The 26,984-nt window shown below is 38.4% G+C and overlaps 2 protein-coding genes across 11 annotated transcripts in view; both read left to right on the top strand.

Annotated features, from left to right (window-relative positions):
* Positions 1-10,284, top strand: part of eml1 (EMAP like 1) — a 36,805-nt gene extending 26,521 nt beyond the window's left edge. For 6 of the 7 annotated variants that reach the window (XM_035533079.1, XM_035533075.1, XM_035533081.1 and 3 more), the window contains 17 exons: positions 1,372-1,501; positions 3,257-3,406; positions 3,928-3,997; positions 4,577-4,687; positions 4,892-4,987; positions 5,247-5,381; positions 5,622-5,721; positions 6,160-6,311; positions 6,588-6,713; positions 6,850-6,981; positions 7,272-7,339; positions 7,615-7,703; positions 7,839-7,936; positions 8,231-8,318; positions 8,554-8,649; positions 8,899-9,029; positions 9,180-10,284. In XM_035533079.1, the coding sequence (XP_035388972.1) occupies positions 1,372-1,501; positions 3,257-3,406; positions 3,928-3,997; positions 4,577-4,687; positions 4,892-4,987; positions 5,247-5,381; positions 5,622-5,721; positions 6,160-6,311; positions 6,588-6,713; positions 6,850-6,981; positions 7,272-7,339; positions 7,615-7,703; positions 7,839-7,936; positions 8,231-8,318; positions 8,554-8,649; positions 8,899-9,029; positions 9,180-9,305 (1,898 nt within the window). In that variant the 3' untranslated portion in view covers positions 9,306-10,284. The remainder of the gene's footprint in view (positions 1-1,371; positions 1,502-3,256; positions 3,407-3,927; positions 3,998-4,576; positions 4,688-4,891; positions 4,988-5,246; positions 5,382-5,621; positions 5,722-6,159; positions 6,312-6,587; positions 6,714-6,849; positions 6,982-7,271; positions 7,340-7,614; positions 7,704-7,838; positions 7,937-8,230; positions 8,319-8,553; positions 8,650-8,898; positions 9,030-9,179) is intronic. The other variant, XM_035533076.1, reaches the window with a different exon arrangement.
* A 1,181-nt stretch (positions 10,285-11,465) lies between these two features.
* Positions 11,466-26,984, top strand: part of evla (Enah/Vasp-like a) — a 28,873-nt gene continuing 13,354 nt past the window's right edge. For 2 of the 4 annotated variants that reach the window (XM_027008912.2, XM_027008907.2), the window contains exons 1-2: positions 18,786-19,043; positions 26,749-26,917. In XM_027008912.2, the coding sequence (XP_026864713.1) occupies positions 18,958-19,043; positions 26,749-26,917 (255 nt within the window). In that variant the 5' untranslated portion in view covers positions 18,786-18,957. Of the gene's footprint in view, positions 11,841-18,785; positions 19,044-25,325; positions 25,401-26,748; positions 26,918-26,984 lie in introns of those variants that run through there. The other 2 variants (XM_027008910.2, XM_027008909.2) reach the window with 2 other exon arrangements.

The raw sequence follows: 26,984 nt of genomic DNA, 5'->3' as shown, positions 1-26,984 counted from the left end.
ATCATAGTTAGTGTGTGATCCTGTAGCTTAGGCTGCAGAAGCTCAGTCTCCTGATGATTGTTTGGCTATCAGAAGATGTAGGAGATTTTTTTTAATCATGAGTCCATTACACCCAAGCTCACCTCCCTGCTCTCCTCCCATCCGGCCCTCTTGCCTAGTGCCTGTTCAGGAGGGACTGTATCCACTGAGCCCTCCAGTCGCCAAGAATGCATCAGACAAGGCTGCCCAGCCTGGGGCTGGGGCCAGTCTGCCATTTAACCTCCCACTAAGGAGGTGTCCTTTCCCATCCTCCTGCTCTTAGACAAACTCAGTTACAGGGGCCCTATTAAATCCCCAGCTAGTACTTTCAAATCTGCTACTGATGACTGTTCGTAGCTCTAATTTTGAAAACAGCTCAGTGGTTTGCAACAAGATCTGGTCTAAGATAATTATTTTATTATTATTTAATCTCCTTTTTTCTTGTTTTTTTCTCTACTAATTTGATTTGCCCCTCTTCTTGCATGTCATGCTTTATGTTTGATGGTTTTAATTTGTGTTTGGTTTTGTTAAAGGATAGGTTTGCTATTTTAATTCATACCTTAATAAAATAGTTGTTCCTCATCATTTACGTCATGTACATCATGTACATTCCAAAATAACTTTTTCAAAAATGGGAAACAGTTTGCAAAATGTGCTTTTTATCAAGTCTAAAGTAAATATGACTATACTCTGTACTTCCTCTCTTTTAAAAAAAGAGCTTCATCAGACTGTTTGAAGGCTCACTTTAGAATTAGTGAGAAATTAGTGAGGTTTTTCAGTACTAATGCTATTGGCAGGATTGTGCTATGCAAATTTCTAAACCATAAAACAACAATTTTAACAAGGTATGGTTTGAAAAATAAACTCATTGCATCAATATCAGTGTTAGATGCATATCTGCTCTTTATACTCTTTAAGCCATGTACATTTACCAAATGAGGAAACTGACTGGCCTTTATTGCATTTGCCATTGTGGGCTACTATGTGATGTTGTGTGTAACTCAAAACCATAATAAAATGAATAAAAAGGACTCTTTTTCCATTTTTCTGTTCTCTTCTCTTTTCCTGGCAGTATAAATGTAAACTGTCTAATGCTCTCCAGTTGGTCTCTTCTGATACCTTTGCTTAAACTTTACAAATATATTGAAGTAGATTTAATAGCTATAGTAGGTTTAGTAGATTTAGTAGTAGATACAATCCTAATGCCTCCCTGAGACTTGCATAAAATTTATAATATTTTTATAAAAGTAAATAATCCTTTTACAAATATACTTAATGCACTGAAGTTGTAAAAATAGCATCTAAGCAGAATGTCATAAAACGCCTTGCTCTGAAAATTTGTTGCTTTTTTAGATGAAGGATATGTCAAAATGTATTTGAAAGGACGACCCATCACCATGTACATGCCTAAAGACTTTGTGGACACATACTGCCTAGATGCAAAAGCTGACCTTCCTTCTAAGAAGCTGAAGTTAGACTGGGTGTATCCTTTTATTATCAATATTATGTAATGTGGACATACGTTTTGCTGTGTTGTTTAAACTACTTGTTATTATAACCTATTATTTTGTTTTATTATTGTTCAGCTATACAGGGGTACACTCTAATTGACAATGTTCTATATGCCAGCAAAAAGACACATTTCTGTAACAAATAAGCACATAAATGTTAAAGGGCTGCTGAAATATACTGGCAGATAATTGCAGGTTACAAATGTTTATTGTCTGATAAATGTGGAATCAGGGTTGTCACATAACCTTTTGTGTTTATTACTAGGATATTAATTCAACTAACACAGTCTGATAGAACACACTTAACATTTGTGTGAACTTTATGAGCTGAAGTACTCCGGGTGGATGGTTTTAGTTTAGCTCAGACACTCAGTTCAGTGAAAGTCAGCGCACATTATCCTGCATGTGCACTTTATAGAGGTCTTATGGTCTTAGTGGCCATAAGGCATGTGTGTGCATTATAGTATGTATGCACTTTCCCCTATGAAATTTAGAATAATACAGCTAGAACTACATGCATGGAATCACAAGAAGCAATCATTCTTTCTCAGGAACAGTCTCTAGTACAGCTTCACATGGCCCAGACCCTTTCTAAATATAAACATCTATGATGTGCTCCAAACCCCAACTTAAGCATTAACCAAGAAATAGGAAAACCGAATTTCCCATTTTATGAATTTTATTAAAACTGAAAGTACTAGAAATCCAACAGCAAAAACATTTGAAACATTTAAGAAGTTACATCTGGAATACTGCATATTTCTTACAACAATGTTTAAATATATCCTCTTTTTGATAGCTTTATATTTGCACAAGGAAAGGATTTATTTGCTTTTGTGCTATTTGGCATTTAGTTCCCTTGCCTACCATTACATAGAGCATCACAAAGAATGTCACTTTGCTACTCAAACACTTTGGGTTTCTCATAAAAAACATTTAGTCCAAAGGTGTCTTAATATATATTGCATTCCTTCCATGTGAAACATTGTCCTTGCTTGTTTTTTGCCAAAACACTTGCCTTTTAATAGTAGCTTTTAATCATCTAAATAACATGTAAATTTGAATGTATTTTAGGAGGGATATAAAGGATTTTGACAGTAGCCCTCTTTCCAGATCAAAGACATAATATGGAGATGTTTTATGCCTCAGACTCATCTATGCATAATACATCTCTCTTTCTGCATGGAGATCATAATAAACCTTGCGGGAAATCAGCTTGTGTTCCCGGGGCTACTTTAACTTCAGAGAATGTGAAGTCATACACTTTTAATAACATTTATTCTTCTTTGTTTTTATTATTCTGATATGGCCACAGATGACTTTGGCTTTTCCTCACCACTGCCTGAGACATAGCAGCCCTTTCCTCCATTTCTGCTGTAGCTTGTCACACTCCCATATTTTCAGCTCTCTTCCCTTCTTGCCAGTGATGCATTGGGCACATCCAAACAAGAATGGATTATACACTGCTAGAGAGAAGCATGTTTCCAGAAGCTCTGTGATTATACTGTGCATCCCACATCACAAGTTGGCACTGGGTGATCTCTCGGTGCCAGTGCTTTTCCCAAAATGGAAAAAAAGTTAAATGAATTTGAGTCTGAGATTTGAATACAGCTATAATGCATTTTGTGATGGTTTCAGTTCAAAGGAAGTCTTGTTAGCACTCGGTAGCATTCGATTTTACATGTAGCTGGGCTGTTGTTTAACTGTTGCCCTTGATTGAAACCAAGCTATGGCTACCGTGGACGGGACTGTCGATGCAATCTTTACCTGCTCCCCACGGGAGAAACGGTTTATTTCATCGCCTCTGTGGTTGTGTTATACAACGTGGATGAGCAGCTGCAAAGACACTACACTGGACACACTGATGACATCAAGTGGTAAGAGGCAGAATTATGAGCAACACTGGCCTATATTTATGTTTAGGTACCTCATTCTATAATACCTCAAAGGTAAAAAGCAGTAAAGCTTGGCTTAAAACCTGGTTGAAATATTATACATTCAAGTATGGAATAGAAAAGTAATGTTGAGTCTAAGGGTTTTGTTGGAATGTGGAACTGTGGAATTTGACCTCAGACCATAACCATGTATTTACTGTTAGGTCTGTCATTGCTGCATACTGTTGAAATACTCCTACTTAGTATTCTGCCATTCTTTCACCATGACCTCTCTAAATAAGTAAAATAAAGTAAGCCACATTTCTCTGTGCTCTGCCTTGACTGTGATAACCCAGGACAGTTAATTAAAACTTTACCTTAATATTAGTTCAGCACTGAAGTGTTCACCCAGACTGAGTTTATCTTCTGTTTGGTTTTATATCATATTTGGTCTAGTGCCCCCAGTTATGGTCCCTATTGATTATGGTTGTTAACTGCTTTTATCTCTCCTCTGCTTCCTGGAGCCTTGCTGTCCATCCTGATAAAATCACCATAGCAACAGGACAAGTGGCTGGCACCTCTTCAGATGGCAAAGTAAGTGATTTTACCCCATTAAAGTATCATCTCACATTACAGAATGACATCTTTCATCTAACTAAATTTCATTTATCATTCAGAGCAGAAAATTGTATATGTGCTCATGAAAAAATAGCATTACAGACATTTCTAGATACTGTATAAATAAATTGCATATAAAACATTATGTGCAATACACTTCAAGTTTTCTTGTCCTCCTAATACAGCTCAAAAGAACTCAAAAAGAGTAGCATCCTACTCACCAGTGCATGGGCAAGAATGGGTTGTACTGGAAATATCACAACAATGTAGCAAAATTAAATTATTATGGATATGCTAGCTTAGTGGGGCATTTTATTTTATAATGTATTTATTTAATGTATTATTAAATTTGGCAAATATTTGTTGTGTTACCTATTTCATAACTGTCAGTATACTTATATCATTATATATAAAAATATATACATTCATTTACAAAAACTATACAAAGCTCTGTTCTCAGTTTCAGTTTAAACATAATTCTTCATTTGTTGTATTTGGGTGTAATATGTTATGTTGTTCTGCAGCTCCACAGTAATGCTGATTGTGTTTTGGCAGCAGCTAGCTCCTCATGTGCGTGTCTGGGACTCTGTGAGTCTAAACACACTGCATATACTTGGCAGTGGCTTCTTTGATAGGGCCCTAGTGTGCCTCTCCTTCTCAAAGTCGGTAAGAAACAGCTTCAGTAAACCATAGTACAAAATTCTGTTATCTGTTTCAACATCTCATTAATTCCTAAGCCCTTTATATATTTTGAAAAGAAAGAGTTGTTTTTGTATTTTGGATTCAATGGACGTCTGCCATCACTATCCTGTTAATGCTAAATATGACACTAAGTGAAATTCTGTGTTTGTGTCCTATTTGGCCATGTAGAATGGTGGCAGCTGGCTGTGCACAGTGGACGACTCCAACGACCATGTCTTGTCAGTATGGGACTGGCAAAGGGAAGACAGACTTGCCGAAGTTAAGGTAACACCTGTCTGGATGACCTCAAACAGACATCTCCTGGAGAAAACTGTTGAGCTTTGAATCTGTCCTGCTGTCAAGAAGCAGCCCACTTTTGATGCAAACATTAAGTTATCTTAAGTGTCTGGAGTAGAGTGAGCATAGTTATGTACACAGCAGAGTTGTGAACAGTGGGTGACATATTGTGAGCGTTGTAATATGTTTATCTTTCATTCCCTCAAGGCCTCTTATTAATTGTAGTTACCTTGTGCTCTTTCCTCAGTGCTCCAACGAGTCTATTTTCGCCGCAGACTTTCATCCCACAGATGCTAATGTAATTGTAACATGTGGCAAGTCTCACCTTTACTTCTGGTCACTTGACAAAGGCTCCCTTGTGAAGAAACAGGGCTTGTTTGAGGTAACCTTACTGAACACCCCTGTGGTCAATAGTGTAGTGTTTGACCTATATAATGAATAGTAATTGTGTAAATTATAACAAATCAATTTTCTTATAATATAATTGGATACATTTCATATATGTTGACAGAATACTTTTTTAGCTTAGTATAATTCTTACAGTGCATTTACTTTCTTTTTTGTGAATTAAACCTGTTGCATTTCTACATTAAAAATAAAGCAACATTTTTTTTTCTTGCAGAAACAGGAGAAGCCCAAGTTTGTCCTGTGTGTGACTTTTTCAGAAAACGGTGACACCATTACTGGTGACTCCAATGGAAATATACTTGTATGGGCCAAAGGTAAATAATTCATTAGTAGACTGAGGTTTTGGATATTCTTTATTGGCAGCTCATGAACATTGCTCGTTTTATAGCCTGGATGTATAATGTCATATACAATACACAATTATTACTGTATTTGCTAAATATAGATTTTTGTGGATATTGCATATACATGCTCTATGATAGTACTATACACTAAACAATAGTCTACTGAGTGCTTTGTAAACAGTCTAGCATTACAGCTGCATTTACAAGACTTGATTTTAAAGGCTTTGGAAAGAACCGTTAACACATTTGCCTCACTGCTTCTTAGAAGGTGTGTTGTAAAAGTCAGTTGAGAGGCTTTCGGTTAGTGTCATGCTCCATTGATCAGGCCTCTCACTGATGGTCCTGACCTTCCCAAGAGCGAGGGCAGTGCCTGCTAATGTGGGGCTCTGTTCTGTGTCTGTCCTGAAGGCTCTAATCGCATTAGCCTGGTCATTCAGGCTGCACATGAAAGCAGCATCTTTACACTGTGCATGCTGCGAAATGGCACTCTGGTTTCGGGTGGGAAGGACCGCATGCTCACCTCCTGGGATGGAAACTTCCAGAAGATTCAAACAGTGGAGGTGAGCCACTTTTTTTAATTACCATAGAAAAACAGCATATCATCTGTAGACATTTTTAGTTGCAACTAAATAGTATGTACAATACTACATACATATTCAATATTCCTGTTTAAAGTGAATTAGGATAACAAGCTTCTCTGTTGAGCTTATAAATACCTAGTATAATTAAAACTTAAGTTGTCACATAATTAAAACTTCTTTTGATGCTCACCATGCTAATTGGTCACTGCAAGCAGTCAGAATTTTTTAATGCAGCAATGTTTATTTTCCTCTTAGGTCCCTGAAGTATATGGGCCTATTCGAACGGTTGCTGAGGGGAAGGGAGACACAGTTCTTCTTGGAACAACCAAGAACTATGTCCTGCAGGGCAGCCTGTATGGGGCATTTACTCCCATCACCCAGGTGCAGCAAGAGACATTGGTGAAAATGAGAATGTTCTGAACAACAGTACAATCTAATAGAATTAGAAGACTTTTTTAAAAACGATCATGGATCACTGGAGTACTGGCTTGAATTTGTACTTGTGGCTTTTTTACAGGGTCACACAGATGAGTTGTGGGGTTTGGCCATGCACCCTCTGAAACACCATTTTCTTACCTGTGGCCATGATAAACTGATTTGCCTATGGGACTCTGACTCGCATCAGCCTGTTTGGACCAAGACGATAGAGGTGAGCATCAGCCTTCACATCCCTCACTTAGTTTTGATACAGTGTAATGAGCTTATTGAACACATGCTAGTTGTCTTGTGAGTTCCTAACCCATTTTCAAAACACTTTGTCTTTATAAACCCCTTAATGAGATGACCAAAATATCAGTACGTTCCTGGTATTACTAAACCTGCATTGCACTGGGCTTGACCAAGTACATGTGTGTGTGTGTGTGTGTGTGTGTGTGTGTGTGTGTGTGTGTGTGTGTGTGTGTGTGTGTGTGTGTGTGTGTGTGTTTTTCCCATGGATAGGATGCAGCTCAATCTGCTGGGTTCCACCCTACAGGGGTGACGGTTGCTATAGGAACGCAGACTGGCAGGTGAGAGAAGCTACCCCTTCTCATCAAAGAGATCTCTGACACATCATTAACATTCAGGCAAATTTCTAATAATCTGATGCATCAAAGACCCAAAACAAATAATTATTATTCAAAATCATACATTAACACAACACTGGTCTTGAATTATTGTTCAGCTATCTTTCACATTTTTAATATTCATGAAAGTGTCATCAATATATTGAAAAACAAAGCTTTATAATTGTCTCTTCATCATGCAATGGTTTTAATGTTTTTTTCTTCTACTTTATGGAAAGGTGGCTTGTTCTGGATACTGAAACTAAGGATCTAGTCACAGTGCATACAGATGGGAATGAACAACTCTCGGTTATGCGTTATGCTCCAGGTTATTGTTCTTCTGACAGACAGTTTCATCATTTCCCTTTACTCTATTCTGCACAATGAATACAGAGACATGTAGAGAGAATCACCATATATGCTGCTCTCAGCTCTTGAGCTTAATTGAACAATTTCTTTCCAGATGGGAATTTTCTTGCAATTGGGTCACATGACAATTACATCTACATCTATGCTGTAGCTGAGAATGGCAAGAAGTATAATAGAGTGGGAAAGTGTTCGGTAAGATTACTTTATATATTTTTTGGAAATGTGACAGAATAACTTGTATGGTCTTACAAATGACTGCCCTATCAAATGATTGTCCATTATCATTACTTATTATTCTCCGTTATATAGTTATAAATGCTATATTTTACTGAAGTTTCATGCTAGAGTTATATTATTATTATTATTATTATTATTGTTATTATTATTATAAATATATTAGTTATTATACTATATTATATTAGTAATGAATGATATGCTGGTGGTGAGCTCTTTGTGATAATTTCCTGTGGCTGTGGCCTCTTGTAGGGCCATTCCAGCTTCATTACTCATTTAGACTGGTCTGTAGACTCCCAGTACCTGGTGTCCAACTCTGGAGACTATGAAATCCTTTACTGTGAGTATGTATACATTTCAACTGACAACATGGAGCCTTAGCATTATAAAGAGGTCACTGTGATACAGATCTGCTGAAGTCAGATGTCTGCCTTTTCTACAACATGCCTCTCAAAACTGATTCTTTAAGATAGACTTTAGTGTAGATAGCTGTTGTTAAGTAACTTTAAACTGGCATAATTTTTAACTGAATAACAATTTAGCCACTGGATCATAAGAGTTTCATATTTGTCAAGGGATCCCCTCCGTTTGTAAACAAGTCGTGAGCGTGGAAGCCACACGAGATATCCTGTGGGCCACCTTTACCTGCACTCTGGGCTTCCATGTGTTTGGTAAGGACCATCCTTTTTTTTTAATTTTTTTTTAGCTCTTTGAAATACAGTTGTTCTATAATGTAGTTGCTGAAAGATCCATGGCATGGGTTCCATTGTGAATGGTATTCAGGATGTGTAATTCCTTAAACATTGTGCCTACACTTTTGCATTTCTGTTTTTATCACATTTTTATTAACTACATAAATTAGTGTTTGTGAATGCTGGTTTATATGGACAGGTGTTTATTTTGTGTATGCTGTCTCTCAGGGCTATGGCCAGATGGCTCAGATGGGACGGACATCAACGCTGTCTGCAGATCCAATGAGAAGATACTGCTCGTCACTGGAGACGATTTTGGAAAAGTTCACCTCTTCTCATTCCCCTGCTCTCAATCCCGAGTAAGCAATCAGCAGATTACTTCAAACTGTTTAACTTATTGTTGATTCTCGCCATCTGAAATCACACTAATTAATATTAAACTCCCTCTTTCTCTTCAGCTTTTTCATTGACTTACTCACTCAAATTCTTTCTGTCTATCTCCCTCCCAGGCCCCTAGTCATGTCTATGGGGGACACAGCAGTCATGTCACCAACGTCAACTTCCTATTTGATGACAGCCACTTGGTGTCCACCGGGGGAAAGGACATGAGTGTAATGCAGTGGCGGGTGGTATAGATGACTACTGACAGAGAAATTAATCCAGAACTGAAGCGGGACTAATCCAGATTCTCTTTTATTGGGATCAAGGAGGAGTGATCAAATGCATACTGTATGTGATGAGGCCATGCAGGCAGTTTTAATTTTAATTAATTTTATTGGCTGTTCATACTCAGGACCCCAGCTGCCTGATTTACAACCCAATAGGGAGTGAGGTGAACTCAAATTCAGTAAAACATAAAACATCATATTCTCTATAAGAGCAGCTGTACAATGTGATGCCAAAGCATGTGAATTTATTTCAACTTGTGACAAAGAAATGGAAAGGGGTTATAATTAACAATGGTTTATGACCCCACCATCTGGCCTCATTAGGTATTGCAAGCGCTCCTTTGTTAAGTTTCCTGATTAACATTTATATGAAATGCCTCGAGCAAATTTGGTATAGATTTTTAGCCTTCTTTTTGAAGATAATCTGTATCAACATTTTTACAATTAAAGGTGAAACAGCATGATTTCACCAAAATATAGCACCTGCACTGTGTGATCAAACTGATCACCTCTGTTAGCACTACCAATTTCTCTTATGACCTGGAAAAGGCTTCTTAAATGATGACAGCTCTACAGCCACCAATTCCTAGTGCAGGTACAATGAAGCCTATGTCTCTCTTATGAATCATAATGGACTGTAAGTTTATCTAACTGATAAGCAATTAATGGCTCATTTCTAAACCTCTCCAAGTGAAAATCATTGCCAAATGGGCATAAATGGATATTCAGGCTAAATGTAACAATATCGATACATAACTTGTTTTAACAGTGCCAGAAAGTCTAATTATGTAATTATTTTACACCACTCTGTATCCATGTGTCTCTCCATAGCATAATGATTCTATTCAAGCTTGAGTCCATTTGCATTAAAAGACAATGCATCTTAAACTTATCAGGGTTTTAAATGACTGTAGTTGGTATATTAAAACTGTCTATGCATGCAGAAGGTTGGTTGTAATTTTTTCACATCATCAAATAAGCATCATTCGCATTTGACAGATAAAATGTTGATTCTGCTTTTAAAAATATGAGAGTCCATGTTCTTAACACTGAAATCATGGCAGAGTGGCCTGTAATCTGTAACAGCATATGAATGAGTCACCAACCATGTTGGTATTGGCTTTATAAATGGCAATTAGGAACAAACACCAACAGTTTCAGGAAGTGCAATGAAATTTACAATACATTTATGGCATTTAGTTGTCACTTTTATCCAAAGCAACTTACAATTATGACTGAGTACAACTTGAGCAATTGAGGGCCTTGATCAGGGGAAACTTGGCAGTGGTGGGGCTTCAACCAGCAGCCTTCCAATTACAAGTCAAGAACCTTAACCACTGAGCTATCAATGCCCAACACAACACATTCAATCTGGCCTATAGGTTTAAAAACTCTGATCCAGGCAGAGCAAAGCATTGCAGGTCTGAATAATTCAGACCTGCAAAGCTTTGCTCTGCCTGTACTCTATAAATATAAATGTAAAAAATAAGGAATTTCATGGTTTGTCATTTATAAAGAACTGCAATAAGGCTAAGCTTAGTGAGCACACAAACCCCCAGCTGCTTACTAAGCCTTGAAGTCCCAACACAACATGTGCTTCAGCAACCCTCGAGAGACTTTCATAAATAAAATTTCATTCATAAAATCACTTTCTCAGTGCTCTGAGAAAAACAATAACGTCTTATTGCTTATATTCCTGTACTTTTTATACTTCTGACAAGATACCCATAAACACATACTACACATCCGTAGCCCAAAAGGTAAAGACACTTTGCTTCACTTTAAGCCATAGCGACATTATATCAAACACGTGGGTGTAACCTGCATCTTTTTTTATAGAAAAGTTATATGTGCAGCATATTTGCGAGACGCTCTTCCCAGCAGGTCGTGGTCTAGCTGAAATTGGGCGAGAAATGCATTATCTGGCTATGAATAACAATATAGGTCTGAAATAAATGAAGATTAATGTGCGTTAAAAAACATACCATACTTGAAGCAACATAAAGGAGTAGGGCGCTGGTGACGAAGGTGTCGACGCATCCAACACCTTTAGAGCAATAGGCTGCACTTGTGTTCGGCACAAGTGGGCACTGTTTCACAGACAATATTTAGATACGTTCCGTTTAAACTGGAAATATCACGTGGAAGAGAAGCATCACCAGAAAGCTTTCGCCACTCGTAATTCAGAACGATATTATCATCATTTGAACATGGAATATAGTTTAGTTCTGTATAATCAGAATCTGCGATATGCATACTCTCCTCAGTTAACTGATATTTTGAGAAGTGTGCATTGTCCGTCCGCCACGGACCGGTATTGCGTCGCTTGACGTTCATTATTATATATCTGAATCCTTTTATCTACGCTGTATGATGATACACATTTAACACTAGGTTATAGCCTATCCAACGAAAAAGCGACGGTGATTTTGCGGAGAGAAACTGCATTACCTCATTATTGTTCTTTCATTCATTCTTTCGTGGAAAACAGCATAAAATGAGGTAAGGAAGCCAAATGTGCTCGTCACCTGTCTCATTCTCTGCTGTGCACAAATAACTGGGGTGTGTTATTCAGTACACAAAGATAATAATCTGTTATTTAGCCAACAGCAACTATTGAACTATGGAATATGTTTCCAGAACCACCTAGAGACTTTACATTTTATGTCATTCTATTTGCCTTTTGTTGGGGGAATGGTAAGAAACGCGCATGTCGGAAACGAACACACCAACATTAGGTCACTGTACTGATTATTGAATATGCAAATAAATGGTTACACTAAAGATTCTTATAAGAGGAAGAAATATAATTGCAATTGCAGATCCGAATGACGCTTTGAGTCTTCTGATGTTGAGCAGATGCTGAATTAGACACAGACAAACCCTAATTCAGATGTTTTGTCGTCGGCCTAGTAGGATACAGCAGACAAGCACATGTGTGTTCTACATAAATGTCTTAGTCTCTGTAGCGCTGAACCACTAGTTTGTTTGTGTTTTTTAATTTGAGACATGAAAAAATAACAGGATATTTAATTGTAACGATAGGTTAATTATTCTGTGAACAAAACTGAGGACTGATAAAGCATAACATGATAATAGCTTAAAACCTGCAGTGATTTCAACACGTACCTCGTAGCCTACTTATGCTAAATTGCACCATGCATCATAAACTCGCCCTTGTGCATTGAGAAGAAAGTAATAGAAAAGGTGAAAAGCCATCAGGGATTTTAGTAGAAGCCCCCGAATCTGTGCTTTCGTCTAATAATTGATATATGCAACATTACAGTGTCATAAAACATTTAAAAATTCTAAATGGATTCTGAAATTTTGTATTATTTGTAAATCAGCTGTTCATTATTTCATAAAACAAATATGATAGTTTCAAGTACCTGATTACTACAGCTTGGTGTAAATCTTGCATGATTGAGGCAGCAATGAGCAAAGTGAATGTACAGTCCAGAGCATTATATAGGACAGTTGGTTTGCTGAATGTGTTCATGCAGTTGGTTTGTTTGATGACTTTGTCATGGGCTTTCTCTAGTAGTGGCTAAAAGGAAATCTTTAATAGTTTGCTCTGCAAGCTGTCTGTAGCAAGGAAACTCAGGAACTAATTGGGTTGAATTTACCCAACCCAGAGTTCATCTTAGCAGCAGTGCTAAAACAAATCTTAGTAGCCTAACTCTTCTGTCACCCATATGCTCTCAACGATCACATGAAAACATTCTGGAGAGCTCTTCATGTAGACTGTCTGAGAGTTATTTCTCACATGACACATGGAGACATGCAGTTGAAGGGATCTAAGTGTGTGCGTGTGTGTTCGTCACAGGCGTAGGGAGGGTTTCCTGAGGTCTGTGGTGGAAATGCTACAACAGCCCATTTCACTAAAGCTTTTTTCATTGTAAGAATGTGCATAGCTGATGAGACAACTGTCTGGAGGTCAACCAGAGATTAATCCTGTTGCATTTTCCCCCAGTCTGATGTTTCTCTGTATGCTAAGAGAAGACTGTCTTCAACTTGATTTCCATCTTGATATTTGGCTAAAGCTTGGCATTTAATTATACTTTCTCCTGAGATAAATTGGCTAATAATTGTGCCATTTTCTTTTCATCTTTTTTCAATCTTTTTCAGTTTTGCGTTCTTTTTAAAAAAAAAACAACCTGTCAGTTTTCTAGGTGAGGCATTTGCTTCCTGATTCAATCTGAATATGTCTTTCCTGTTACCTTTTGAAAGGGTGCATCAAGGCATTCAGCTCATCCAGTCATGCCAGATCTAACTTGACTAGGTGACCAGTAACTTGGGTGCATATGTTTGCACACTTCACAGCAACAGATGACAGTGCTTTACCCTTTGCTGCACTAGCTGGATAGTCCCACTGCATAGGATGAGATGGGTACCCATAAAACAGAATGGAACATTGTTGGCCATTGCTACAAAGTACTTTAACCTGTAGCACTCAACATTTTCAGAGCCACTGGGAAAGTAAATTCTCCTGTCTGATGCTTCAAGCAAGCTGTATCTGTGGGCCTAAGTATATGTGTGCATGTGTCTATCTGCCTGTGGTCATTAAATGGATCATGTAGTTGCTCTGCATAAGCAATATTAAAGCATTCCTCGAGGCGAACACTGCCTCCCAATCATTTGCATGGATATGAATGTTTGAGAAAGGGAAAAGGTGACTGGTCCGTTCCTGTCACATGTTTATGTTTCCCTTTCTCTCCCTCTGTCTTTCCCTCCCTTGCGATCTCCCCGCTTCTCCTCTGACACTTCTGCATCACCATAATGATGAGGGTGTTCCATGTCCTGGCTGCCTGAGTCTGGAGTTGAGGTGTAAAAGACGCACACTTTCCTTTTTCTCTGATTCACCCCTTTCCTCTTGCTCTCCTCCGTCTTTCATCCAGCTCTGAGGTATCCGGTTTCGCTTGCACTCATTTCTTAACAGACCCATGGCTGCCAAGGCTATGTATTCTTTTGACAGCTACGGGTAAGACTCTCCTGTGCCCTTTGGCTTAGGGCTGTTGTTCTCCTGTGGGATGTCTGGTAGCTGATGTTTTTAGCTCCTCCACAGTTTTCAATGGAAGAATTTGTGGTTGTTTCTTCCTAGTACTTCTAACACACGTATGCTTGCTCAGTTAGCGAGTGTGTTAGCTGAGCATGCAGATTACTCCCACCAGCTGTTGTCTCTGAGGAATGAGCTGATTAATCTTTACACACTGAGCTGCAAACTGGGCTCTCCCTTTGTGTACAGCTTCCCAGCGCAGGGCCTGGAGTGCAGCAAAGGCATGCCCTTTTTGACAAGACATCCATTCTACAGTTGACAGAAGCTGTCTAGCCAAGTAGAATGGTGCACTGCCCAGGAACAGATGTCAGATAATAGCTTCCATTACTGTTGGTGCTTCCCACACTTTCCTGGTGTTTCGTTCCTTTTTCACTGTGCTTGTAAGTAAAGACTCGACTATGCATCTCCCATATAGTCTTCATGAGTCACTACATCCACATGCAAGGACATTGTGGAGTTTGGCTTTACTGGACCCAGGTCTGACCAGGATAAATGTCAGGAATTTCAGATTTAGATCCAGAATATGGGTTTGTGTAGGCAAAAAATTAAGATCAACAAGGAAATGTTTGAAGAAGAAGAGCTTTGCAGCTGGAAAAAAGGATTTAATTTGGCAGGAAAACTTTACAGGAAATAGAAATGGGCTGTTGGGGAGGGCAGGACTGGGAAAGCCTTGGCTTGCCGTTAACCATGCTGGCCTGGGCCAGTACGAGTCAGGAACGTCCACTCAGTCTCTGCTGATAAGCAATGGCCAGTACTACTTAGGAGACATTTGTCCAACCTAAACTCAAGAAAAGGGCTGGACCATTATAAGTCACTGTTAACCATAAGCTACTCTCTCACAGAAACATTTGTCCTGGAAAACAGTGTTGTCAAAACATTGAAGGTGCAAGTGTTTCTGACCTTGGCATGTGTTGCTGAGCCTACAGTTTAAAGAGTCCCTAATATCTCTTTTTTTTTTCTTGTTGGCCTGTCTCCAAGGGATATTCGGGTTACGCATACTTTTGCTCATGGAGGCCATTGCCTTTATAAGGATTTATAAGGATAAGGATTTGGGACCAAGCAACTAACACCTGCTATTCTCACAGTTGGTGGGGGAGGGGAGGTTGCCATGTGTCCACTTTTCTCATCACCAGAGAAACCGCTTCCTAGCTCACTGCCTGGGCCACATGTTCTCATCCCTCAATACAGAGAATCTAAGAGTTCGTGCTTTTAGGTTGTTGGTTGTTAATGTTCTGTCAGCCCCATTGTGACTATATGGCCTAATGGAGTTAGGACATCTAGCACCAAGAGAAATACACTTTGGGATTGTTTGTGCTTCTGGTATGAGCCTGATGTGTTTAGCTTCTGTGAGCTAATTTGTAACAATATTTAAACCCATAGCAAATGTTGTTCACACTAACATCAAGGCGACTGTGTCCTCGGCTCAGGTTACACCTGTCTTTTCAATGAGCTGTTTTCCAAGGTGACAGATCAGAGCTTAAATGAGGTCATATTGATGTCCACATAGGTTTGTGAAACCTCTCAAGTAAAATATGACAAAAGATTACATTTAGTCCCCATTTTCAATTAAATAATTAATGGGTTCCAGGTGCAAGAGAAGCTTTTGTTTTGTTCTTGTTTTGTAATAAGCCATTTCATAATAAAGTAGGCATAAGTATACATATAATGTGATCATTGCCACATTTTTGTTAGCATTCTTAGTATTTTTATGAGCTTCTTGCAATTGTTTGCTTTTGGCATTGTGTTAGAGGTTGGGTGATATGGCAGAAATAAGATCACAGTCATTTTTTTCCCCATATTGATACACATCTCTATTTAAAATGATATATCATTTAGTAATGCTGCCAGTTTGAAGTGCACCCTGCTAATAAAGCCTGAGGAAACCAGAAGATTAATTAGTTAAACTTTAGAATATAGTTTATTTGCAAAAATAGAATAATATAACAAACATTTAACTGTGCAAACATTACTTTATCTGCCTTATCAAATCAATAAAGTTCAGTTTGCCTTGTAACTTGTTAAAATAATGTAAATAAAACTAAAAGCTTCTATTGCAAATTCCTTTGAAAGGACAGTAAATAACATATAGAGGTTTGTAGAGGTACAACCAAGACAAAGAAGTGGATCACAAAGGCATTTGCACATTTAAGTACAACTATAATATAAAATACTGTTAATTATTTACTTGTTTTACATCCATTAAAGGTAGAAATCTGTGTAAAAAGTAAAAAATTAAACACTGTAATCCAGCCATTATGCTACATCTGTGTTTATGTCCTTGAAACTGTGCTTGTTAAATCCTTGCTCCATTTTTATCGCTTTGCATATGGGTTAATGGCCACAAAGGTCTGTTGTTTTGGTAAAGCCCCACTAGTGCTGTGAAAGCTTGTGGATGGACTAACGTAGGCCACATTTTCTTACCATCAGTGTATTCGCTGGAGTGGTACTGCTGGGGTGATGAAAAAAACTTGTTTGTTTCCAGATGTTTTCTTCAGCACTGGCAGTTCAAACAATGCTTTGCGGTAGGAAATGGATGTGAACTTTGAGGTGCAAGCCAAAAACTGTAGACTGACTAGTTGTTGTCGCATTTATTTCTGCTCCATTTCAAGCAAAAATGTCAAAAACTTATCATCATTATTGACATAAATGGTATCGCGATCCTGTTTCAATATCGTTGCATTGCCCAGCAGGGCACTGTGGAGATTTAGTACTGAAGATCCATCCTGAGAAAACATCTGACTGGTAACGCATCCTGGCCTGGTGACAATGTTCCTGGTCTCACTGAAAAAATAATGTAACAATATGTGTAACCCTGACCCATGTGAATGAGTATGTGTGTGTGTGTGTGTGTGTGTGTGTGTGTGTGTGTGTGTGTGTGTGTGTGTTTAGCTGATATTTTGACAAGACTCTACTACAGTAGCATAATGATATAATGGCCATGTTGTAATAGCTACTGCTGTCAGCTTCGGTTGTCACTCTCATCAGCACACGATACGATTATTCAAGCTGGAGAACTCTAATTATGTGAATGACTCTTCAGCGTGCTCTCTCCCACAGTGACTCACATCTGTGGCATTCACAGCAGACCATAAGCAAAAAAAAAAAACCCAAAAAGAATGAATCACACTAAACTGTGTTGAGAGTGTTCCTTCCAGTGACTTGGGTCTCCCCCTGGTCAGACTGTAATGGTTTCCGGTTGAAAACATCAGTACAGTGTCAGGCCAAGCTTACATGTCATAGTAAGGGTTTACTTCTTTATGTTATTCTAGCACAGGGCTGTCAGTAAGTCTTGTCAGTAATGACAATGTTTTATATAACCAGCTTCGCATCAGTAGTATCGCCTAATAATTATGCTGAATACAGACATTGCATTGGCAAGAGTGGAAATGGATGGAAGCACATAACTTGGGTATCTTGCTTGTTTGAATCAGGTTTATTCACATTGTTTCAAAGCAGTTTAACCTAAATCCTAAACAAACAACATTTCCCCTCTAAGCTACTGTACATATGATATGAGAAGTATGTGTGTGCACATGTGAAAAAAAAATGTTGTTTGCCAAATGAACCCTCTACCTTGATTTACATTTCCATATTCATATAATTTTCCTAAATTATAGTAATAGTAAGCTGTAGTCATGGATTTTATGAAAAGGAACTTTAGGAAATCAGTTAGTGGCTCGATTTCCTATTCTGATTCAGGAGGAATGTTGTCATTTGGGTTATGTCAGGGAGTTTCAGTCACTGGGAGTTTCAGCCTTGGGCTTTAATTCAGCCCTACAATGAAGCTTGATGTGTGCAACTAGTTAGCTCGATTCTGAGATTTGACTACTAATCACTACTCTTGGTTGAAGTGCTTGAGTATGTAGTTGGAGTGTTTGTCTTACCATATTCCTTTTGAAAGACAGAATTGTTTAAGCCACACTTACAGCTACACTAATATCTATTTACAGAGAGTATTTGAAGCTAGTAACATTGTAACAATATATTTTATGTAGATTTTGAACTGTGTTTGTATACATGGGTTCTTGCGTGTGTTAGAGGGACTTATACTGGACTTTTACTGTAAGGATGTGAGGTGCAATCAAAGTGCGGCTAGACGGTGCTTTTTTCATGCCTGTCTATATATGATGCATGCATACATAGGGCCATGACTGTCAGTGTGTTGATGACTAGTTCAATTTGGATTTTCTCTTTCTCTCACTTTCTCTTTGTTTCTGTGTCTCTTGCTCGCTGTCATGATGAGGTAATCTCCCTCAGGGCTGCACACAGGGCATATCCACTAAAAGCTATGCCCCTCCCAGGAGCAACATGATCCAGTGACACCTCTGTGTTACTCCGTAGAGCACTACACTTGACCACTTTATCATCTCTCACTCCCTGCAGGTCTTTTTCCTGACTTCTTAGTGTGACAGAGCTGAAATTCCTGTTATTAAGCTTTATAGCTTTAATTATATCTGAGATTTTGAGTAAATGGATTGTGATGATCAAATACATATGTTGAACCTAGCGTGAGTCCTTGCTTCAGCCAGGTTTGTAGAAAGATGTTACAAATGCAATTGTGAAATGGATGGCCACTCCTGTTCCACGCGGTTCTGTCTACCACAGAGTTACAGTGACTTTGGACTCCACTTATGTGGCAGCAAAGTCAGGTCAGTGTGCTCCCATGTTGTCTTCGCTCAATTTACAATTGAGTTTATGTGTGCTGTATTATATTCTGTAGATTGCTTTTGGATTTTCAATATTTGGATTTTCAGTGTGTCTTAATTTGAAATTAAAAAAAAATGTGAGCTTGAGGTCAGAGGTCAGAACCTTCTTTATACCAACTCAGATGGTCCTAACATTGCTGATGATAGTTTTGAACCTACAGTGTGTTGTAGTTAAAGATGTTGAGGTGATAAAAACTGTAAGGTGGTATACAAGGTTTTCATCCAGAGAAACAGAGGTTCTCTCTTTTGGACAAAGGTCCTTAATCAGATGTTCAAGCAGTGATATATGGATTTCTCTGTATTTATTCAGGGATCTTTGTGAAGCACTTTGTGTAATTTAGGCTGTTACTGAAGAAAGAGCTGCTCAAGGCAAATATCTTTGGATCAGTGCTTCAGTTTGAAGGATGAAGAAAGCATCCTCAATACCTCCAGTCACAGAGCAGAAGATACATGTCTGCTACCAGTAATGCTCAGCCTCATTATGTACTCTCACTGGGAGCTAATAGTCACATATTGTTGTTATATGGGTAGGTGACTTGGACAAAAATTGTTTTCACAATAATTTGTATCCCCCTCCAACGTACCTTCTTACCTTTGACTTCTTTCTGTATTGTTAGCTACTATATACTACACAATAGCAGGTAGTAATATTGAAGTAACTCAGCCATGTTCAAACCGAAAACTGACTCAGAAGAAGAATAGCAAATTGTACAGGGTTGTGTATAAGTTGACGTATCAGAATGGTAATTTATTTTATGTATAGATCTCTACATTAGAAACATTATGGTAACAGATAACATGATCCTTTGCCTTTAATACATTATCAAACAGCTAATAATGTATTGTTAACATACAAGTAATTTACACTGGGGACATATCCCCACCGCTTTCTGAAATAGCTGATTTTGCCCCCACAACTTTTTGAAAGTGTGCTCTGAAAATATTTTATAAAACAGGCCATAATATTTCACATAACTTTTAATATAACCAGTTTTAGTCAATAAAACAAACCTGTTCCTAATGCCAGAATTAGAAAATGTATGTGCTTATATTTTAAGTCACACGATGCTGAGATAAGAAACAGCACTACTGCACTAAAGCACAAATGACATTTTGATTTGGAAATTATGTTTTTGATTTTAAAATCAAAATAACAAGAAAACAGTTCTACTACAAGCATATTTTAAAGCATCGTGCTGATATTTCTTGTATTGTTAAATGCCAATAGGCTTATCAATCACAGCCATAAAACCTTTTATGAACCTCTTCCTTTCCCAGTGCTTTTCAGTGATGTCTTTTCGGCCACGTGTGCCCATGGACTTGATTTATTAAAGGAAATGTAAAACTGAGGGGCAGCTAAATTGAATGCAACACCTGTTTTTTTGTGTCTGTAGCACTTTTCAGTGCAGTGTTATGACCATGGTCGCCAATGTTAAAAAAAACCTTAGTCCTGATTGTCATTTCTTACAAGTTAGATCTCATTCAGCTGTGCTGTTTGGAAGAAATCATTTGAAGACTACACTCTCCTCTGATAGCCCTGTTGCACCATGGCATTATGCTAATGGTATGAAAAGCCTCACCCTGCAAGTTGACAGGATTGGTTTTGGTCCTTAGGTTTGTGACATAGGAGGCAATGGCTGTCAGAATTAGTTTTTTCTTTGAGAGAGTTCCAAAACCAAAATGTTCAGCTATGGCGGTGACGGATTATTTCACTCATGATTTTTCTTCCATCATGTAACAAACCCAACATGGATATGTTAACAAGATTAACAAACATTTTCTATGTATCAGTCCAGTCAGACATGGCCTATACAGGCCTTTCCATTTTTGTGGAACACTTTCACTTACTAATGTGTAAACAATGTGTAATATTACTAGGTTTTTATGACCTAAATTGCTGAAAAGATAGCAATATTACATGGCCCTATTGGTATATAACAAATTGGACATTTACTGAAGCCAAAATTGGAGAGCACTGAAAAGCGAACCTAATGCCAAATGAACCCTTTGAATAAATCCATTATTGCAAAACATAGTAGACCTTTTCCATGGCTGAAACATTTAGTTGATTACATAATCATAATGGCCAGGAAAGGCCATTCAGGTCAACACTGATGCCATTTTTCATTTTACCAATAGAATTGTACTAGGTTTATGTTCTAATAAAGACAAAATCTGATTCAAATAGTACTGAATCAGTCTGAAAAAAAGTATCTGAGTATGTTATTACTAACTTTCTTTCTGAGGTGATGTTTATATTATTTCCAAATATCAGTATCTGAATATTTTATTAATAACTTTTTTTCTTGATATGGTGGTATTGTTTCTGCTATTCTCAGATAGCCATCTGATTTGGTTAAAACTTTGGTTAAAATTTGAACCAGTAGTTAACCACATGTAGTTTCGATATTCAGTATTCAGTATTACTACAGCAATGGTATGAATACTTGTTTGGCTGGGCATCATTACTCTTAGCAAAGGAAGCTTCTCAAAACCAATTAAAATATTTTCCTTTATGCCTTTATTAGCATGTTTTTTCTGTTATCTGGTGTTTGTGCATACCTTCCAATTGCTGTGTTATAGATATTACAAGGTCTTGGTTTGTTGTGAGTGAATGGAAGGAGTTAATGATCTTTCAGGAAATCCACATTGCTCCCTGCCTAACCCTGTGTTCCTCTCTTGGTGCTAACCAGAGATTTATCTAAGCTCCCTTCCCCAAAATGCAAAATGATTACACACACACACACACACACACACACACACACACACACACACACACACACACACACACACACACACACGTGCAGGGGTTAACCCAACCTCTCTGCTGTTGTCTAATAACAGGGAACTTCCATATTTTATCTTGTACTGAAAATCTCAGGATTCAGCTTGCCTTGCTTTTGCCAAGAGACAAAAATAGTGCCAACCATAATTTCAGGTCTGCCAGTGTTTACCCTCTGAGGAGCATATGTCTGAGGGATTATTTTCCTTAGAGATTCTACCTTATGGATGTTTTTATGTGAAGTGGATAGGGTGGCGCAAGTTCACATTCCATCGTCCTTGATGAGATTTGTTCACAGGAAGTGATGCACTGGACAGAAGTAGCTGAAGACAGAGGTCCTTCTTTCTGTAACTTGACTCTTTAATTGAATTTTCCAGCACAATACAGTCGAATTTTCCAGCACAATATAGTGAATAATAATAACAGGATATAGATATAGGATTATGTTTCTTGACTACTGACTTTTTTGGGCTGTTTGTTCTATTCACATCCTAGTGACTGAGGGAAACTGTTTCTATTTTTGTCTGTTGGCAAAAGAAAGGCAAACTGAATTCTGAGATGTTCAGTACAAGATACAAGATTCAGTACAAATTCCCTGTTATTAGACAACAGCAGTGAAATAGGGTTAAAGCACGTTTGTGTTTTTGTGTGTGTGTGTGTGTGTGTGTGTGAGAGAGAGAGAGAAACTGTGTGTGTGCATATGTATGTGGATACATGAAGAACAAAAGTCTTAATGTGAAGTTTCCTTCTTCTTGTGAACCTCCATATCTAGACATTATACCAGTAAAAGTACCAGTAAAGTGTCTTTTACAGTGATGGGCACAGTGCTGAATGACTTACGTATTCATGGTTTAAGCGGCTACATAGTCTCAGCATGTTTGTGCCAAAGGTATGTGGGCACTGTAAACTTCACAGACAAATATTGGTAGTGAAATGGGTCATAGCTAAGAGCTCAGTGACAGTAAATGTGCCACTGGCATATAATGCCATCATTGCCATTAATCATTTTTTTAAATCTCTGCTAGATCTGCCCTGGTCAACTGCCCTGCTATTTTTTAACATGGAAATGTGTAAGACCAACAAGAGCTCAGTCTCAAGGCCATAAACAAACCCCTAGAGTGAGTGGGGAGTGGAGGGTCCAACAAGGTCATATAGGTGTGAGAGTCAGGTGTTCATATATATTTGGCCAATACAGTGTATTGTGTTTACAAAAGCCCAGTCCAATAGTGTACGTTATGCAGTGTGCAGTGGTCACATAGCTTACAACGGCTGGGCTTATCCTGGCAAAAAAAAAACCCAAACTGCAGAATCACCTAGCAATGCTGGTGATCACCCAGCCCCTTCTCTGCAGCTGTCTATGGCAACAGTGACACATTCCTGTGCATTAACAGTTAGCACTAAAGTCACTTGCTCTCACTAGTTTTAATGTGGCATCCACTTTAACCAGAACAAGACAGGATGAGGTTAGACTGGTGTCACTACTACCTCAAGTACTTCGAACCTCAAGTACGGCTCTGCTTGAAATACCATGCTTCGAGTCTCATGGAAGACAAACATCAAAACTATTCTCTGTCCAGGCTCCCAGATGGTGGAATGAATTTCCACTTGTTGTCCGGACAGCAGAGTCCCTTGAGTCTTCAAACGCAGACTGAAGACCCATCTATTCCTGAAATATTTAAATGACCACTGACCCTGCACCTATATTGATTGACTAAACTAGTACTTATTGTGGGGTATTGTTTATTACACTGATGTTGTCTATAGTACTTACTATAACTCTAGTACTTATTGTTTATTGCACTTATCATTGTTTAATCCTTCAGCATTTCTACAGTATTCTAGATCATTGGTATATTGGACTCTAACCTACTCTACTGGCTATGATGTATTCTATGAGTAAATGACAAAGCACTTTTATAAGTCGCACTGGATAAGAGCGTCTGCTAAATGCCGTAAATCTAAATATAAATGTACTACCCTCCCTAAAATACACATACGCACTCGCGCACACACACACACACACACACACACACACACACACACACACACACACACACACACACAAACACACACACACATGCCAGTGAGCTCTAAGCCAGGCTTTTAAGCCTTATGCTTTTTGACAGATCTTAGCATAGATTATTCACTAGTGTATATGCATAAGTGTTATATGCAATGCAAAACACTTTATGAAAGTGCTTGCAAAGAAGAATTTCGGCATTAATGGGGAATTGTGAAGGAAAATTAATTTTCCCATTTTTCAAATTGCAGTTTTAAGAGAAGTATTAATAGTGAAAAGATGCATCTTATAATTCATTTATGCTTCATTTCCTATTCATGCTGACGTAAAAAGGGTTTGTAAAATATTATATATGTTAATAATATATATGTTATATAGCTTGTGGCCAGTAACATGTAACACGAGACTTACTGTGACTTTACAAACAGTATGGAAGGCTTATTGGTCTTTGTATCAACATTTGGCTCATGACAGTCTGATAATGATGTCTAGGATATGAAATGCCCATCATGATGAGCCTGCTGAAAGGCTTTGCCGCTGTAGTGAGACCGACAAATCGACCATATTATGGAGCATGAAACTATATGGAGTGTTTCTGCTCCAAATATTTTTATACTCCAATGACTTGCTTCCTGTTTTAGAACTGAGCATTCACTGTTGACTGCAAAGCAACCCAAGGCCATTTCTTCACTAGAGCTTTTCTTATACTAACGGTATTTATAGCTAGCCCTAACAGAACAGCTCTCAGCTCAAGAGAGCTTTTTGGATGCAGTCATTATACCTTAAAATCAGCAACAAAGGCAGTGCAGCTATACTTTCATTTAGAACAAACCTGAAGGAGCAAGAACAAGTTGAGGGAGCAGTGCTTTGCAATCTATAAATGTCAAGAGTTCCTGGAAGCCTGGCAATGTCAGGCTGCAGCATGGGATGTCTGTGTGTTGTTGAAGTTGGGAAGGTGGTGGATATATGCTTCATTTCAGAGATGCCTGGGGGAACTGAAACCTGGAGGGCTAAGGCAGGAAGCTGACCACACTGCCTGCCTGAGCGTAGAGTGCCTCTCAAAATAGGTTCTTAAGATGTCTTTTCATACAGGAGGAATCTGAAGGTTTTAGAATGTCACTGTGTCTTACACATCTAGAAGTTATGACTCCCTCTATATACTTGGATGCAAATATATACCTTAAAAAGGAATATTAGAGCTAATCTGTTAGAGGGACCTGGAAGAATGTAATTTGAACACCATGCTTCATCACAAATATATAATCATGTGGTGATGCCACTGCATTTCTTTTTGAAACTGAAAAGCTAACACTTTTACATGCTTAACATGTTTCCTGTACAATTCTGTAAAGTTCTCCTTTCTGTACTAGTGGGTTTTCTTTATTCTAGTCTAGCTCTTACTCAACCAGTAGGGTGTCAGATTTTTACCCATGTAGGTTTTACAACACTGACATTTAGACATTGGCTTGACCAGTTTGAATACAATGTCACTTAAAGGGTAAGTTGTGCTTTTCTTCAACTTTAGCCACAGGCATCTGCCTTTTTCTGAATGTCCATTATCAATTTCTGACAACGGGTTTTACATAGAGATAGTATGTACAAGATTAGTCACTATTTTGGACATTTGAAATGATATCGCTGGGTGAAAGACGTTTGTATTAAGAAAATGGTTGATGTTGGGTGGCTCTGTTGGAGATGGGTGTGGTGGTGGGTTGCGGAGGGCAGAGTGGAAATTTCCCATGCTTAACTTAGAACATCACAGGAGCCAACTTTTCAGTTTTTTCTCCCCCTACTTCTAATACAATTCTGTATTTCCGATGTTATTGTTGATAGTATTGATATATTACTATCTATCTCTGAAGAACAGACCCCTGTAATGATCTTCATTATGTGCTATTATTATTTATATTTTTTATGTATTAAAAGTTATAACCTTCATTATTATTATTATTATTATTATTGTTATTATTATTATTATTTGCGAATCTCACCAGGTCAGCCAGTGGCACTATGGTTACTCTTCACAATAAATGTGTATGACACCCATAATATTACAGCCCATGTGAAGTTATTTCAATAATTTCCAAGCAGCATGAAATGTGCTGAATTTCAAGCCTCAAGCCCACAGCTCTGTAAATGCAACTAAATCTCACACTAAGGTGAAAGCTCCTTGGTAGGCCAAGCTTAGCCCATGTGCCAAACGCTGTCCTGCACTTTCTTTGCTAATTGTGTGCCCTGTCAGCAAGGACAAATAATGACTATATAAAGAAGCTGAGAGGCTCATGGCTTTAATTAAACCAGGGCTTCTTATCAGCCTATCAACACAGCTGCAGTCCTGATTTGCTCACTGGTCACTTGTTGTGTGTCATACTGTGTAATTAGCATAGATGCCTGGCACACCCCTTATTCAGTGTCTTTCAGTGGTGTAATTACATTACTGTTACATTGCCACAGCAGAGGTGGGGCCATTTCTGGGGGGGGGGCTGTTTCATGCAATAAGGGCTTGGGTGCTTGTTTATTTTGCCCTGTATTGCAACTCCTCCTTCTGGTTAGTTGTAGTAGCAGAAGCGGTGAAGCAGGACTGTTTCTGGTGTATATTATGAATCAGTGACTATTGTGAAGTCACTTTGCAATAAAGTGAAAATTCAAAGAAGAGGAATAATAAAATACCTAGTGCAGAAGATGCATTTCTGTTTCAAGTGCACTTTTAATATAAGATCATTTTTAAGGGTGTTCTTTCTTTCTTTTTCTTTCTTACACTTTTTCAATTTCTTACACTTTTGCCACACTGATTGTTACATAACCCTGGGCTGAATAATTAACCTTTAACCTTTCACCCCAACCAGTGAACAGAGTATTTGCCAGGCTCGGGCCTCGGTAATGATCTATGATGACACCAGCAAGAAGTGGGTGCCCATCAAGCCAGGCCAGCAGGGCTTCAGCCGTATCAACATCTATCACAACACCACTAACAACACCTTCCGTGTGGTGGGGGTCAAACTGCAGGACCAGCAGGTGAGACGCAGGGCACATGCCACTGCAGGACATGGTGCAACAGAAGGCCCTTTGCCTCACCACTGAA

This window comes from Electrophorus electricus, chromosome 13 (assembly GCF_013358815.1).
Source record: "Electrophorus electricus isolate fEleEle1 chromosome 13, fEleEle1.pri, whole genome shotgun sequence".
NCBI classification, from domain to species: domain Eukaryota; kingdom Metazoa; phylum Chordata; class Actinopteri; order Gymnotiformes; family Gymnotidae; genus Electrophorus; species Electrophorus electricus.
The sequence above is the reverse complement of the archived record's forward strand: the minus strand, read 5'-3'. Positions and strand labels throughout refer to the sequence as shown.